This window comes from Oscarella lobularis, chromosome 19 (assembly GCF_947507565.1).
Source record: "Oscarella lobularis chromosome 19, ooOscLobu1.1, whole genome shotgun sequence".
Taxonomy (NCBI): domain Eukaryota; kingdom Metazoa; phylum Porifera; class Homoscleromorpha; order Homosclerophorida; family Oscarellidae; genus Oscarella; species Oscarella lobularis.
In genome coordinates this window covers 269,055-285,804 of record NC_089193.1, presented here as the reverse complement: position 1 = coordinate 285,804, position 16,750 = coordinate 269,055, and the positions used below count along the sequence as shown (strand labels likewise).

The following is a 16,750-nucleotide window of genomic DNA, read 5'->3' as shown; positions in this document are numbered from 1 at the left end:
GGCGGTGATCCATTCGAATTCGTTTCGAGCCACCTGTATTGCCACGCCTCTTGATAATCAAATTGTATTGTTAGTGCACAAAACATAGACAAGACACATAAACAAAGAAAAGACGAGCGTGGAAGAAATCGCGTCTTCTCTTACACTGGCATCACCAATAGTCTCCTCTCAACCGAGCACTTCCCAGTGACTTCAGCCCAATGGCGTCACAATTGGGATAATCACCGCGGGCTTTTACCGCAGATAGCCCTGTAAAGAAAGGTTCGGTGAAAAATTCGTACGGCCTGTACAAAGTGTTAACGATTGCCGAAGAAGCAGTTTCTTTCATCGAATAGCCAAACATCACTCTGTCAAAGGGACAGTCTTCGTTGAATTGGCACGATTCGCCTCCGTAGTTTTGCTTCTCGAACACTATCAGCGACGCAGAGACTTCTCGCATTGACTTGACGCTATATTCGACTTCGCCAGACGTCTCGTCGATGATGCGGTGATTCGAGGCGTCGTCTGATCCTTCGTCTTGGTTGAATCGCCGATATCGGTAAAGAATCCATCGTTTACGTCCTATGACTTGAAATGCTTTTATGCCATCTGGTAGATCGTCCCTCATGGAGTTGACAGTGTCTGAGCTGATAACGTCTGAGCGGCCGCTATGGAAGATGAACCTAACTTGATCATAATCCGTCATTGTGTTGAACCCGTGGAATGAGTCGGTTGGAAGTCGTTTGCGGCGAAGTTGCTCTCCTTTTATAGGTATCCACCGTATCCCTAGCCCCTTGCGCTTGCGCTCTGCGATCGCTTCCTGCATTTGTCTATTCATCACTTTATGGAAATTCTTAACCAAAGCTACGCGCCACGGACGAATATAGAACTTAAATCAACGAAGCTCTATCTGGAATGGAAGCCCCATGCGCATATACATCGTTACAAAAGCATTTTACGCGACATCACAACGCTGTGCGCGAGTAACGGAAAACTCTGCCTTTTGAGAAGAAGGGTTTTCCGATAGACACCTCGGCGTTCTCACGTATAAGCGTCGCTTTAGGGAAATTCTAGCCACTGTGAAGCACGCCGCGGATGTGTACTCAAGAGAAGCTGCACTTAGAACATTTCTCATGGGATGTCATAGAAAGTCTCTCTACGAGCCTAACGACTTTTTTTCAAAGGCGAGAGTGTCTCAAATAAAAACATCGATCGCCTCTACTACCTGGCGGCTATACCATCCGGCGCCTCCCCCTGTCTTGTCCTCTCCCCTCTCTCTCTCCCCCCTGCTCGAAAACATTACGTTAGACATTCGTGGAACGTGCGATTACTGAAATATTCGATTAGGTGGCGCACTTACCTAAGAGATACGAATATAGCCACCCACGTCAGCGAAACCAACAATTGACACGACGTTTTTTTTAAACGCAAAGGTGACGACAACCTGCCTGATGCGACCGGTTCAGGAATTTTCGGTAGAGTGCTAATGGCCTGTGGTAATAGCGCTAAAACAAATAAAGAGCCATTTCTCAGTAGTACCAGTCAGAGACGAAGCGAGTGCGCCGAGTGCATGTTCCGCGGGCCGCTTCTATTTTCTGTCGTCTCCTGAAGATGGCAATTGTGAATGCTCTCCCTGAAATGCTTTTAGATAAGCGATTCGTCTCGCCGCAACGCTAATTTACATATATTTATATTACTGTATGCGGTCACTTCCTTGTTTTACGCCACAATCATGCACTGCATGAACCACGCAGGCTTTCGCCTGGCTTCCTCACTGAAAGGTAATTGTTCTATATAATTAAATTAAATGCGTTGTGGCTGTCTTATCCACGACCTCAGGCTCTGACACGGCCTTTTTACATCTTCTCGTTTGGGCTTTGCCCGCATGGTCTCACTAGTGAACTATCCATTGGAATTTTTGTCTACTTGCTGCGATGGCTAGCCGTGCAAAAGGTGCGCATCAACAATGATGATCCTCTAGACGGGTTAAACAGCGTGTTCATGAACGCCAATCGAGTCATTTTCCTTCGCTTTAAAGCCTTTCGCTTTCTTGAACATGCTGATTAACACTACGCCGACGTATATACTCCTGCGAGTCTGCAGATCCGCCGAGTCTGATCGGAGGCGTCATCTACGGCGTCTTCGTCGTGACGTCGCTTACAAAACCGTCAATAAATTACCGGCTCTTCTAACCGTACAAGCGAGTCTACCACGAAAAAAGATCTAGGGACGAGGCTAGATTAAAGCAGCACAAAGCGAAATAGAGATAAAAGAACTTTTCTATACAAGAAATACAGGGAGTGGGAGTGGAGAAGCCCGTGACTCATAGAAAGTATAGGGAGTGGGAGTATGACTAATAAAGAAGTAAAGGGAGTGGAAGTGGGAGTGGAAGAGCCTGCGAGTGAAAATTAAATACAGGAAGTATAGGGAGTGGAGGTGGAGGAGCCCAGGCCCTACGCGCGTGACCTGGTGGGCGTAACCACCGCTCACGTCCCGGGTTTATCCGGGATAAGAGGTGAAGGGCCCGCACGCGAGACTGGTAATTAAATAGAGAAAGTCTGGGGAGTGGGAGTCGAGCAGCCTGCGACTGATAATAAAATATAGGAAGTAAAGGAAGTGGGAGAGGAGCAGACTCATAACTATATATAGGAGAAATAGCGAGCGAGAGTGGAGCTGCCTGTGACTTATACTCAAATACAGAAAGTATAGGGAAAGGGAGTGGAGCAGCCTGGAGCAGCCTAAGACTCATAAAAAATATAGAAAGTACTGGGAGTGGGACATGTATGACAACAAGAAGTGGGAATGGAGCAGCCTATGACTCATAGGAAAATATAGGAAGACTAGGTAGTCAGAATGGAGCTGCCTCTGACTGATACATAAATAGAGAAAGTATATGGAGTGGAAGTGGAGGAGCCTGCGACTGATAATTAAATACATGAAGTATAGGGAGTGGGAGTGGAGCAGCCTGTCACTGATAATTAAATACAGGAAGTATAGGGAGTGGGAGTGAAGCAACCTGTTACTAATAATTAAATACAGAAGTGAAGGGAGTGGGAAAGGAGCAGCCTATCACTCGTAACAAAAAATTACAGTAAAATTACAATGGACTGGCCAACTGTTCTCTCCTGTAATTAATTACGTATATCCTTGTTGTTCTCAATCGTTTGACTGCTCTATCTCACTGAGTATGCCAATACCCTTTCCCTCAGACCCTGTGATTTTTAGACAGGAAAAAGGTCTGGCAACGCGAGACTACTCGACGTGGCTCTAACATTATTTAAATGATACAGGACATGGACACGGCTCGCGACACGAAGTACCAACGTTTGAGGTCTATACGTGACGCCACGGTTAATTTATCATACGCAAATTGTACGTGTCTGGTATGGGCAATTTTCCTAAGAGTGACTACAGACTTGCCGCGATACGCTATGTGTTCGTTAATGCATAAGCGTGGGCCGATGTTGGCTCACCTGACCAACATGCAAAGCGCTATGGGCACTGTCTGGCCTACTTTAGTTGCTTTCCGCGATATCGATCTAAGCATAATCGTTACCTACTTTTTGGTCACCAAAGACTTCTCGTTGTCCGAGCAACGTCTACTTCTCGTCGTGAGGGTCTTCACCTAAGAACGTCGATTAGGACGCGAATTCGAACTGAAACGGGACACAGCGTAAGGACGGGGTAAATTTCTTGTAGATATGCTGCGATTGCGAGTCTGCAGAGTGGCTTGACGATGAGACAATCGGCGTTAATGCGTCCCAAATACGGGCTTCAAGAATATTCCGTAAATCACGGGATTCACCTCGTTTCGCGGCGAATAGACGCTGCCTATCTCACGCAGGACATAGTCTGGCTATGTGACAGCTCCGAACGACGAAGGATCGCTTCGCAAAAAAGAGATTCTGGCGACTCTACAGTGTGAACCTGTAAATGCAGTCCCGGATGCTAAAGAAACTCAAGAGGATAGAACCATAGATGTAAGAGAAGGATAGAACCACTGCGATCCCCCATAGATTCTAATAGAGAACCACTGCGATCCCCCATAGATTTCAATAGTGAACCACTGCGATCTCCCATAGATTCTAATAGTGAACCACTGCGATCCACCATGCATCCGTTCTTTTAATTGAAATATTATGAAATACAGTCCTGATTTGACGTAAATTATACCCATATGAAATATAGACATTGACCGGTTTGACCTTCGACTTTTAAGAGATTTTTCTCTACAGAAAATTTATGAAGACAAAATAAACGATCGATCGAATGTTAGAGAATTATGATCCATACTTAATCGAATTTAACGCGCGCGTCTTTAATCAAATTAATTTGAACAGGCAACGGTGAAAGGTCGTACTCAGGTCTGAGGAATGCCTTGCTGTACCAGCAAAATCGCTTGCGTTTTCTTCTGGCTATGCTTTGCATTGGCCGTCCTTACAGGTTAGAGTAGGTCGAAATTAACGCGAGTCCACATATAGCGTGCCTACAGCCGCGCTGCCATTTTTTTCATTGCCTAATTAACCTAAGATTTGTATCTACGCACTGCACAAGCATGAATAAAGCTGCCCGCTGTATTAACGAAACACTTCAGCGCTAAGTTGAAGCGTCACGCTCTGTATGCTTGACCACGCCCGACGTCGCTTCGAGACTAAGCTTGCCTGAAACTCCCAGAAAGAGCCTTTTCGAAAGAATTTTGCTTTATACTCAGCCAATGCCGGTTGAAAGCAATATTCGACGCTCAATTTTCTCGTACAGCAAAGTCTAGAAATAAACAATAAACTGATATCAACTAAAATACCTTGTAGTTGGTCTAGTGTAGACTTTTTGTAGACTTTTCCAAATTTTAGGCATAGGTAGCTGGCTTTTTAACGCAGTTACAGAGATGTCCCTCTCCCCTTCCTCCGTCCCATCCCCCCACTCAAGGTCAAGCGTGGGCGAACCGGAAATAGCTCCGCCTGCCAGATTCCTAAGCTTAACAACTGCGCACGAAGGCGGTAATAGCCAAGCAACGTCCTATTTTTAGAGAAAATTCTCTTTCCGTTCATATAATGTTGCCTACTTTTGAAAACGCTTTTAGGAAGTGAGGAATCGTCTAATCTGATCTATGATAATAAGCAAAGGGAGTTAGACAGTGCCTTTCGCTCAATATAATAGTTCAGCCGACTAATCGAGAAGAAATAGACTATGACTTTTATACGGCCAAGCAGCGGAGCCGACCCGGTTTTAAATTGCTCTAGCTAATCTCCTACCTATATATTTTGCTCGTTATTTGTTGAATTCTTGGTAAAATAAAAACATTAAAGAACAGTAAATGATTGAATAGAACAGTAGAATGAAATTTGCCTCTATTTATACTTTGAAACATTTTTGGGTAAGCTAGGTCTATCAAAGCTCACTCACTGCATGGATACGCCACTGGCAACGCGAGAGCTTAATAACTATTTTTTATGCATTAAGAGTAGTAGCATTTACGCTAATGCAACGCTGAAATAAAATGTGTCGCTTTCACAAGTTAACACTATTTTCTCGGGGTCACTTGCCGCTCAATGATAACCGTATATGACAACTTTCTATGACTGTCTTTGAGTGACGTCTCAACGGAGAACGCTAGGGATGTAGAAACTAAGGGGCAATTGCTCTTGCGCTTAAGTAGAGACAAGAGCTGTGTAACGTTAATTATTACTAAGAAAAGAACCAGCGTGGCAGCACAGTGCAATTATAGCAGAGCGCGCATATAGCCGACGATTAAGTAACATTGCCTTGATTTTCTGTGTAGGATTTGGGCTTATTACTTATGGTGTTGTCTTTGATTTTATTGGTTCCGAAAAATTCAATAGTGAAACCGAAACAGTCTATTATGTTTACATCGCACCTATTGTTTCTGACACGTTAGCGGTTTTATTTGCTTTCTTTTATCTGCGGGATTCCAAAATCTTCAAAGATAAAAATTCTCAGAAATGTCTTGTGCACCCTAAAGAAAATGAAAAAACAGTCTCTCAGAATAGAAGTTGTTCAAAAATGACTGGATTCTTGGTGTCAGTGTTTGTAGTACTCCTTTCCTTTACTTTTGGTAAAATTTGAAGTTAGAATTTGTTGAAAACTAATTAATTTTATCTTATTATTCTTTAGCATGCTACGGAATTACCGCCTACTTACATGTTGCTTCAAGTAGCTCAGACAGGCACTTTGAAGCGTCGGAGTATCGCCGAATACTGCTATCTTTCTTTGCTTCTATCGTTTCTTTTGCGTTTGCACTACCATGCCTAGGATACATTATTCACCTTGTTTCAGGGAGAGAGGAGCCAGTAGATAAGTTGCTTTTGACATTGCTTGGAGTTTCAAACCCTAAATTAACGGGCGAAGAAGGAAGGAGAAGAGGCAGATACTATTTTTGGTCTACTGAAACAAATCTTTTTATTTCAAATCAGAAAATTGAAGAAAATACCACGTATCAACTTAGAGCGTCAATCAACAAAGGAAAAAGCAGTTGTAAAGTTCGCACTGTTCGTGTTTGCATATGGATAATGTTTTTGTTTATTCTGAGTGGAGTTGCTTTTCAACTGTTGTACTACGGGTTAGCCGAAGTCAAGTTCAATGCTCCTGCAGGCAGTTGCGAGGAAGAATTTGACTGTTTTCACTCTTACCGTGATATTCTTACCGCAAAAAACGAAATAGGAGAGCGTTGTACTGACTCGCTTTATGATGAACCTGTTGTCTGTATTCGTCTCCTTACAAGCAATTTTGGCTTTAGCGGAATACTCTGGAAAGGAATGGCCATTGCGTACGCTTTATATTTGCTTATTACCAGAATGTATAATGTTGTGTTCAAAGTTGGCTCATTTTTTTGTTTTTATTTTAGCAAAACCAGCAAAAGCAGCGAAGGCGATAGCAGTGGCTGCTGCAAAAAAATGAAGTCAACAACCATTCTGGCCATCATCATTTTTATACTTACGGTATTATGTACCAGTCTGTACATTTTTACTGCCGTCGAAAGTTATCAAGGAAAGTTTCTTGGCAGTCAATTTGTTCCTCTTGTAGTGTTTGGTGCACTGTTTCTTTTCGCTTGCTTTGCGCTTTCGTTGACATTTTGCCTTGCTGATTTTGAAGACGAAAATGAACATCTAAAAAGCGAAGACGAAAATGAAAATCTTAAAAGCGAATGCACGTGCGGAGGAGAAAGAGGATCAAAATATGAAACGCATGAAATGCGCAGAATGGAAGTTGCTTCAACAGAGCAGTAACCTAACGCGCAAAGAAATTCACAATGATCATCAAAAGATAGTGAGTGAAAAAATGCTCGTGTTACATTTAAATGTTTTGGCTTGCTTTATCTTGGGCATGTGCTGACTATAGTAGCCGTTGTGTCTAAATGTTTTACAGCTGGTACAACTTGTTGTTTTTGGTCTCATTTTTAAACGTTTTGTCCTGCAATTATTTGAGCATTTGTGCGTGCTTTTTTTAACTTGTTGTGTATTTTTATGTCGTGTATGCAGCTTATGCAACTTCATACATTTATGCACATTTTTATGTTCTTTTGCCTCTTACGCATTTCTTACTTTTCAAAGCAGCCGCTTATTTATCATCGGTGTAGAAGTCAGTGTGCAATAGTAAAATAGATCCACCGCAAGATAGGAATCGAAAACTGTACCAGTTGCCCGAGTTATCACTTCTACCGGTCGAAGAGTACCAACTTGCGGCTTCCATGCCTTTCAGACAGAATTTGTACGAGCCAACTGCCAAGACTTCAAACATTTTTTGACTCAAGAATCACAGCAAGACTAGGCAGAGAACCTTCTAAGATACTTGAATACTACCAGATATTGGGCAACGACTTCGAATTCTGAAAGAAGGAAATGACTTCTTCGTCAGTGTCGTAAATGTGTAGCAGCAGGTGTTTCTATACAAACTAATCGTCTGAACCATTGAATAGCACCAAAGCGATTATTAGTTAATTCTTTGTGCAATGCAGTCGAGGCTACCCAACTTCCGGCGTGGGCTACAAGTCTAAATCGCATTTACAGCATGACTGGCATCTTCGACAGAACGAGCAGCAATAAAATGATCAAGACCAATAAAAGACATTTGTAATGGACAGAACAGAATCAGTACATCATTTGCTAAACCCAGCAGGGATGAAGAGTTTTCAAGAAATGAACAAGTTTTTGAAATCTTGACGATTTCTCGACCTGCGGCCAAACGACTGATATTCACTCCCGTAATCGTATAGAAATTCCCGAATTTCTTCTGGAGTTGCATTGCTGTTGACCTTCTCGTCGATGATGTCGACCTTCTCGTCGATGATGTCGTCATATCCATCCTCATAGACGTTTTTCATGGGTACGTACATGGGACAATTGCCGCCCGGACCGTGGTCAGAAAATGCCTTTAACAGCACGACGGTGTGATAATAGCCATAGGGAAAACCAATGCGTCAGCGGATGCACGGAGAGCTACGCCAACAAGAAACTTTTTCCCTAGGCCTTCCATTGACCGCAAGGCCGTTCTGCCATTAGATACGAAACATCATTATCTGCAGGAATAAAGTAGTATGGTAGTCTGGAAGCCTGAACGAACATCTGCAAGCTGACAAAGCTATTGACACCAGCTTAAATTTCTGACTGATTCCCAAGAGTCTGAAAAAGCTGAGGTAAAATACATGTAGCTATTGTATATGGAATGACTTCTCCTGCCTTTTGCTGCCTTTTGACTGCACCGAATACACGAGAAAAATATTTTCAGAAAACAAAACGTAGCGCTAACGCTTTCCTAAGACGTTTCTTACGTTTACGAGGAAATCACCTTACGCAACATCATCGTAAAGAAATCCAGCGTTGAGGAAGTCGAAAAACTTCTTGCAGTTGGAAGCTCGACGCTGCCCGGTGCGTCAAACGTCGCGAAGGCTCGGATACGTTTCCTTTACGAGGGGCTAGGGACCGAGACATGTGATTCTGCGCAGTAGACGCACGTGACGTAAACCCCACTTGTCTCTCGTTCTCTGTACAGAAGCAAGTGTGGAAGCTCGCATATGATGAAAAAAATCCCAATAATAGTTGTTAGAAACCCGTTTCTACTTTTTCAGGGATTCGTGTTTGCAATTAGGGGAAGGGTTCCTAAGTCCCGGACAAACTGCACCGACCGCAAACATCGTCGGTTTTTGTCCAGCAAGCTGGTTTCGACTTTCCTCTTTTTGGCCTCGCTAAACCGGCAGAGTCAGCGCTTTCGAATGCACCTAGCCTTGACCGCGTGCGTTGCTCTGACGATTTTTAGGAGCCCTTCGAATTCGATTACAGGAAATCACGTGCGATCAACAAGGTCTCCTAAATACCGGACACGTAATATCTCCCGAAATAAGAGGCTACTAAATACAACCAAACACTTACTTGGGGTGAAATTTATCGCTGAATCCATTGGTGCTAATGGTTCTTCTCTCAGACGCATTTTTACTGCTCAAAAGGGACTCAAAAGGCGAGGTCCTTCATCCAAGCAAAAACCTTTCCAACATCGCTGTTTTTGTTCAGAACAGTACCAGATCGTCTCTAAATCTGTAAGAACTGTTCGCGAAGGTATTGGCGGTAAAACCATAGCTGGAATACCTCATTTTCGCATCCAAAACGACTTTTTGCGAATCGTCATTAAAATCCTGAAATCGAGCTAAGCAAATATTACAGCAGAGCAATACACCATGCGTCTACGCTTGTTTTCTTGACAATTTTGTGTTACTTTCAGATGATTTTGTCAAGGTTTGGTATGCAATGACGAAAAAAACAGTGCTGGCTCGTCTTGCTGAAGCAAAGCACCCTGCATACCAAACCATGACAAAATCATCTGAAAGTAACACAAAATTGTCCAGAAAACAAGCGTAGACGCATGGCGTATTGCTCTGCTGTAATATTTGCTTAGCTCGATTTCAGGATTTTAATGACGATTCGCAAAAAGTCGTGTTGGATGCGAAAACGAGGTATTCCAGCTATGGTTTTACCGCCAATACCTTCGCGAACGGTTCTTACAGATTTATGGACGATCTGGTACTGTTCTGAACAAGAACAGCGATGTTGGAAAGGTTTTCGCTTGGATGAAGGACCTCGCCTTTTGAGTCCCTTTTGAGCAGTAAAAATGCGTCTGAGAGAAGAACCATTAGCACCAATGGATTCAGCGATAAATTTTACCCCAGGTAAGTGTTTGGTTGTATTTAGTAGCCTCTTATTTCGGGAGATATTACGTGTCCGGTATTTAGGAGACCTTGTTGATCGCACGTGATTTCCTGTAATCGAATTCGAAGGGCTCCTAAAAATCGTCAGAGCAACGCACGCGGTCAAGGCTAGGTGCATTTGAAAGCGCTGACTCTGCCGGTTTAGCGAGGCCAAAAAGAGGAAAGTCGAAACCAGCTTGCTGGACAAAAACCGACGATGTTTGCGGTCGGTGCAGTTTGTCCGGGACTTAGGAACCCTTCCCCTACCGTCGCCGTTTCAAAGCGACGACTATTATCGTTTCGACGATAACCAGAAAGCGCTCGAAAATGTTTCTGGCACATTCTAGGGTATCATTTACCTACATATACAAGGTTTCGGTTGAATTTCAGCATTTGAAGGAGGCTATAGACAAAGAAGAACAGTCTCTTTTTCATGTAATATGCTGAGAAACCTTTGTATGTAGGTACATGTTACTCTAAAATGTTCTAGAAAATTTTTAAAAGGTTTCTAGATTTTTGGAAATTTTTTCTTCGATTTGCGAGCTTCCACCCTAACACACAAACGAGACAAGTGGGGTTTTACGTCACGTGCGTCTACTGCGCAGAATCACATGTCTCGGTCCCTAGCCCCTCGTGATTCCTTTCGACGTCCATCTTTGTTTAGCGTGCTCGACGTAAAATGTTTTCTCGCTGGTCTCCGAATTTTGTGCGATTTAGGCGATCGATTTTCCCTATACACAACTAAAGATTGATCGAAAACCGACGGAATCGGCGCCAAAGCGGTTCAGACAGCTCGCGTTTAAGCATTCGAAGCAAAACGCAGGTAAACGAGCGCGTTCCTCTTGATTCTACGAGCGAAAACAATATAAGCGTGGCTCTCTGCTTCGACTCTAGAGCCCTAAAGTGAAACTACGACTCGATATCGCGAGTCCTCTATTTTACAACGATTCCATCGAGTTCGCCGCGTTCTTTTCGCAAGGCGAACTCGATCGAATAAGTAGGTTCATTTCTTGTCGCCTTTCAACGCGTTTTCGTCGCGTTTCGTCGAGATCGTGAGCCAAACGTTGACGTCACATGTCCAACATCTTGGCCATGCACGCGTGCACGTGCTCGTCTCTTGTTCCCCCTTTTTTTTGGGACAAACGCTGCACGCGCGTGATCGTTCCAAATATTTCCTTATTTGGTTGCGCGCAGAGGTGCAAAAAGCAACGCTCTCTCTCGTGACATCGCTGCGGTTAGTTACGCGCACCCGACGTCCAATGCGAGAAAAGTTGGCGTCATCGTTCGCGAGGGAGTACATAAAGTCGTGCACGGCGCTCTCCCTCTTTACGTAACCCCGTCGCTTGAGAACTCGCTCGTACGCTTGGTTAGTCGTTGGAAGACAGGGAGCCAGAGGGGCGAGCGATATTCCGACGCAATGTCCTGGAGCAACGGTGCGAAAGTGATTAGAGGCACATCCCTAAGACCTCTAGGGGCTTTCGCATCGGGAAAACACGCTTCGTCTTACACGGGACAGCGTGGGCGTTCGCCGGCTCTCCTCCACGTCGAGCACACGATGAGCGAGCCTCTTCGGCGGTGGCGATAGCCGTCTCCCGGGGTGGCAACGAACCTCGGAGGCTCACTTATGGTGGGTTCTGATCTAATTCATGCCGTTGGTGAGGGTCGGCTGGGTTGCGAAGCGTCTGGACCTCCACGTGGTGCGACCTGGGTCACTCAAACACAGACGCGCTTCTTTTTGTGTCCTTTTGGTATGTACGTAGTTGTTTTGTACGGATGCTGGCTTTGTTTTTCTAGATTGCGGCTCGCGAAAAGGCTTCGACGAAGAACTTCGTTTTGCTATCGGATACGGTGTCAGTTGGAGATGTGATATTTTATCTCCTCTTTTTTTACTACCTCTTGCTTTGTCTCACACTGCAATGGGGTTTTTAGTTTTTGCCCATTCTCAAGCCTTCTTAGACACGTGAACCTTTTCGGGAAGAGCTTTTTCTGTGTACTACAATAACGCCGTCGGAATTCAAACTCCTGCATGCTGCTTGGGGTTCATGACCCGCACTTAATTAGAATGAGTGACCAAATTTTAAGAAAAATTGAGGCTCCTTAAAGGGTATCACGAGCAGTTCTCCGCTTCTGAAACGGAACGTAAGGCTCGTAAATGCGAGATTTTTTGCTCAACGATACTCTAATGCATGGTCTATCCTTTGTTGGAGCAGTCGACGCGTCTATGCGGTTTCCGGTGGCCCAAGACGCGTGTTTATCCTTGTCTCTTTCGAAGCTCGTCTCTCCTTAGCCGTAAATTGATCTGTTCCCTCCGTTGTCTTCAGAGAAGCTAATAGGTTGCTCTTCTTCCTGGGTTAAAGTATAGAAGCTTGCGCTTTTCACAGCGGCCGCTGCGAGCACTAGTTCAGTGGCCCGCACACAACAGCAACCCAGTTACAATACATGGCTCGCTTAGACGCTCTTCTGGCACCATTCAAATCTCCTCTATCTATCCGACTTCGAACCTATGAAACGGTAGTCTTCATTACAAATTAAATTGAAGACGAGAGCTCTTTTTATTAGAATATGCCAAGCGAACCTGTTTGGAGTACGACAAGGCGATAAGACCAATAGGCCAAAAGCAGCACAGAAGGGTGAAAATCGTTAAACTACGATAGTCGTTGTAAAGTCCCTGATAATACGAGCATTTTAATTAAAGAATAGAAAGTGGTCATATAGCTGAGAAGACTCCGGGTCATACACAGTTTTCTAATTAGGCAGCATTTGAAATACAGTTCTTTTAAGGAAAAACGCAAACACTACATGTTTACCATGTCCAGACATAAATCTGATGTTATCACACGATAAAATCTAAACCCAGTACTTACTGAGTAGACGTTAGGGGAACTTTTATCGCCGCCAATGGCGACCACAGTAGTTGCTTCCGTCCCTTGCTTCATTTGATTGGATTCTGCAGGAAAATCAGAGGATGCTTTAGTAAAGGAAAACGGAACAAAGTCATGCGAGGTGAGAAGGACCATGAGTGCGATCAGGGCGCAGGGCGACGGACCAAGATCCTTCTTTATGTATATATTCCTATTGTTTACTCAAAACCAAGTGACATTTAGAGATAGGAGTTAGACGCTTTTCAATCAAAAGTCTACAGCATCAGCATACGCCTGTGCCAGTGTCCGCACTACTGTGGCACATTTCACAAGGCGACGCGAAAGCGGACAAGTTCTGACGCGATGAAATGAATAACGTCGGTATGGATATTCCTAAGGATCACACGGCGCACTCAGCTTTACGTCGCAAATGGTAAGAAGAGCAAACCATCATTGTCCTAACCTGACGGGATGAATTGCGGAGAACTGATTTCTGACTGCATAAACGGTCGAGGGATCAAAATCGGAGATGAAAATGACGCACAGGCAGATGAGGCAGCTGCCTATACAATGCGAAAATGTGCAAACTCGGGTTCTAGCGGAGGATGGGCCTGTAGACTGGACTATGAAGTTCAAAGTAAATGACGCACGGAGAAGCCAGGTGAATGCTGCTATAAAGGGAGTAGTAGGCCTGTCCCAGTTGAAGTTCTACCGTTACCTGCATGGCATAAACAGTCGCACAACGACCAGCGCCGAAGGTTCAGCTCGAGTAGCACCAAGAGTAGTCCCAAAATATTTACTACAGGTGCATTTAATACAGGTGCGTAAAATACCGTGTCGCTGATGCTGGTTATTATTTGCGTCGATCGCTCTATTACCACTTTCTCTAGATTATCTAGTTTGCCCCCAACCAAGTTGAAGTTCAATGCCTTTGAAGCGCTTCTTTTCAAAATATTGAGCAGCTCTCTGTTCTGCGACTTCCAAATTTTTACCTCTTCGTCACAGTCTCTTTTCACCACATAGAAGATGCTCTCCTTATCTGCAAAGATAGTTCTAACTACTTGTTCTTCAGTTTCACACTATGTAATCACATGTCAAAGAAAAATTTTATTGCGACATTTTTTTGGTTCCCAAAGCTCCGGAGCCTCACCCATTTGAAAGGATGCAAACGCCAGGAAAAAGATCGGTTTCAGAAATCCCTATTATGAAAAGATAGATCTACCCCTTCCCTTAACATCAATTAAAAAATTCGAACTATAGGGTACGCTGACATAGAAAAATCGCGAAAACGAGGAGGACCTAATTGGAGAAAAATTGCCCTTCCGAGAGAACGATCGCATCAATCGCAAATCGTAATTACGAAAATATAAATAGCAAATACAGAAAACAATAGGCGGGGTTTGGCGCAATGCTCATAGAAAGCCAAAAAGTTGCAAAATTCAAAACGACTCGCAAACTCAGAAATCATCTTTTTTCTGACGAATGGGAGAAGCGATTTAATTCGCTTTTCTACTAAAATGCTTGCGTGAAGTGTCTTTTTTTTAATAACGGGTAACAAAACCCAGAAGTTAAAAAAATTTAATTTTCGGGAGGATTAGCGCGAGATGGTCATTTTGGAAGTTTAGTGACTCGGTAACGGTCGCCCGGATATATGTCGACAAGACGTACGTCACTCGACATCAGCGACGCGGATTTTCTAGCCGAAATGAGCTCATGCCGCTCTCCGAACTTGCTGTTCGTGAGTCGAATTCGGTAATGACATGACTCGATAAAAAGTGAGGTCCCCTAAGAGGTCTCACGAGCAGTTTTTCGAGTGGCAAAACGGAAGGAGAGGCTGGAAGACGCGAGTTGATCGATCAGTTTAAAGGTACTGGTACAGGCTACACTGCACAGTCGCAGTCGACGCGTCTCAACCGTTTCCCATCGCGAAAGAGCCTAATTTAATTAAGCTTGACTCTTTCGACGCTCGTCTCTCCTCCTTTGTCAGTCGAATGCTTTTCTCCGACGACTGAGGGAAAGCTTAGGGATGTTTCATTTCGGCTAGAGTATATTCGCGCGGGCAATACTCTCAGGGGCCGGTGCGAGCAAAAGTTTAGTGTCCCGGGCGGTACTGATCCCTCAAAAGGGGCCTCACCTACTGTCGGGGTCTGAGGGAAAGGGTATGGGCATACTAGGTGAGATAGAGCAGGCAAACGATTGAAAACAACAAGGAGATACGGAATCAAACAATCGCCTATGATCATCTCTCCGTTTATAATATGATCACGGTCGGTTCCTAAACGCCTAATGGACAGATCACGCTCTCACGTGTTCGTTGCCCAATGAAAACTTCGGGCTCAAATGTGATACGCGTGAGGCATTGGTACCAAGCGGAGCGATTGCCTCTGTTTACTCACCGAGTAGGGCTATCGCACTCGCGCATTGGAATAGTCAAAGCGATCGAAGGAAGTTAGCAGAGGATCGAGAAGATGGAATTTTCTTGTCGTTGGCGAGCCTTTGCCACTCTCTTCGCTCTCTTTTGGGCAAACAGTAAGAAATCAAAACCCGTGTGTTTTTGGCGAAATTGAACTGTCTGATTTTTAATACCTGGTTACCTGTGTGATAGATGAGAAACGTTTTTCAGGGGCTTATGTATAGTATAACGGCGAGTGGAATACGCTAGTTAGAGCTAGAGGGTGGGGCAGTGCCTGAGGCGAAATGCGGCGAGCGTTGGTCGTAGTAGTGTGATTCGCCTATATAATGGCACGCGATCGCAAGCCAATAGAAGCGCGAATTCAAAGGCCACTCTTCGCGGCCAGATGGTACATGGCCGGAGGAGTTTTGAAACCCGATACACACAACTCTAATTAGTGCTCCTGTGATTGGCTTTTGATCACGTGTGTGTGTTCCTTCGGTCTTTTTCCGGCCATCTTTGTTAGCGTGCTAGACGTCAAATGTGTTCTTTTCTGCGATGTAGACGAACGATTCTTCCTAAAGGCGACCGCAAATGGATGGAATTAGTATGAAATCGACGTCAAAGCTGTTCAAACAGTGTCTGCTCACTCAAAGAGTAAAACGCACAGGTGAGAGAGCGAGTTTCTCTCCATTCCCGCTATTAAATGCAGCAAAAACTTACCCCAAACATCATATTGCACATATCTATCTGCCTTCAGTGAAGCTTTGCAGGTGCTCTGAGAGCTAGGTTCGTTATCTTTCATTCTTGGGTACGCAATAGATATATTAGAAAGCTGTTTATCATTGATTCTAGGCACGCACTTGCTTGTATTGGAGAGCTGAACCTCAGCGACCGCTCTGATAAAAAGTCCCACGGCCCGGGTGTAATGAACTCTCAAAGAGGGCCCCATCTATTTTGTCGACTATTGTTCTTTGAGAAAAGAAATGCGATCTTTGCCTGTCAATTTAAACGGCGCTGTGAAGAATCAATTACGGCTCCCTCAAGGAACGGCACGTCACTAACTTATGACGTCACGTACGAGAAAGAATCCCGCAGTGTGCGTCAGATATATTAATTTTCTCTGAGCGTGCAAGCTTCTTCATACATCCAGTATCCAATGGACCATGTGTTATGATGTGGAAATCTGAAAGTCGAATGTCGTTCTTATTTGGATCAAGTGAGATTCTGTACTACTCATTCCGTTGTGGTTCACCGGTTTCTCATACTAATGTATATTGCCGTTCAGGAGCAAGTGACCGGTGGTTGCTGTTCATTACCTGAAGT

At 44.3% G+C, this 16,750-nt stretch overlaps 1 protein-coding gene and 1 long non-coding RNA gene across 5 annotated transcripts; one reads left to right on the top strand and one right to left on the bottom strand.

The window, feature by feature from the left end:
• Positions 1 to 46: 46 nt before the first annotated feature.
• On the bottom strand, positions 47 to 3,919 carry LOC136198356 (uncharacterized). Of its 3 annotated transcripts, XR_010672768.1 has the most exons (4): positions 3,785 to 3,919; positions 1,519 to 3,604; positions 1,340 to 1,470; positions 47 to 1,265 (listed from the first exon to the last, which is right to left on the bottom strand). It is a non-coding gene; the product is annotated as an uncharacterized lncRNA (long non-coding RNA). The 3 variants fall into 3 exon arrangements; XR_010672767.1 differs by having other exon boundaries at positions 1,340 to 3,604; XR_010672766.1 differs by having other exon boundaries at positions 47 to 3,604.
• On the top strand, positions 3,468 to 7,494 carry LOC136198355 (uncharacterized). Of its 2 annotated transcripts, none has more exons than XM_065988279.1 (5): positions 3,468 to 3,652; positions 3,704 to 3,959; positions 4,320 to 4,422; positions 5,759 to 6,052; positions 6,112 to 7,494. In XM_065988279.1, the coding sequence occupies exons 3-5, from the start codon at positions 4,353 to 4,355 to the stop codon at positions 7,221 to 7,223; spliced, it is 1,476 nt and encodes a 491-aa protein (XP_065844351.1). In that variant the 5' UTR covers positions 3,468 to 3,652; positions 3,704 to 3,959; positions 4,320 to 4,352; the 3' UTR covers positions 7,224 to 7,494. The 2 variants fall into 2 exon arrangements, with proteins under 2 accessions (XP_065844351.1, XP_065844350.1); XM_065988278.1 differs by having other exon boundaries at positions 3,468 to 3,766; positions 3,824 to 3,959.
• Positions 7,495 to 16,750: the final 9,256 nt, after the last annotated feature.

Coding starts and splice junctions, on each gene's coding strand:
- LOC136198355 (XM_065988279.1), top strand. CDS start 4,353: ATGCCTTGCTGTACCAGCAAAATCGCTTGCGTTTTCTTCTGGCTATGC. Junction 4,423..5,758: donor TGCATTGGCCGTCCTTACAG/GTTAGAGTAGGT, acceptor TTTTCTGTGTAG/GATTTGGGCTTATTACTTAT. Junction 6,053..6,111: donor ACTCCTTTCCTTTACTTTTG/GTAAAATTTGAA, acceptor ATTATTCTTTAG/CATGCTACGGAATTACCGCC.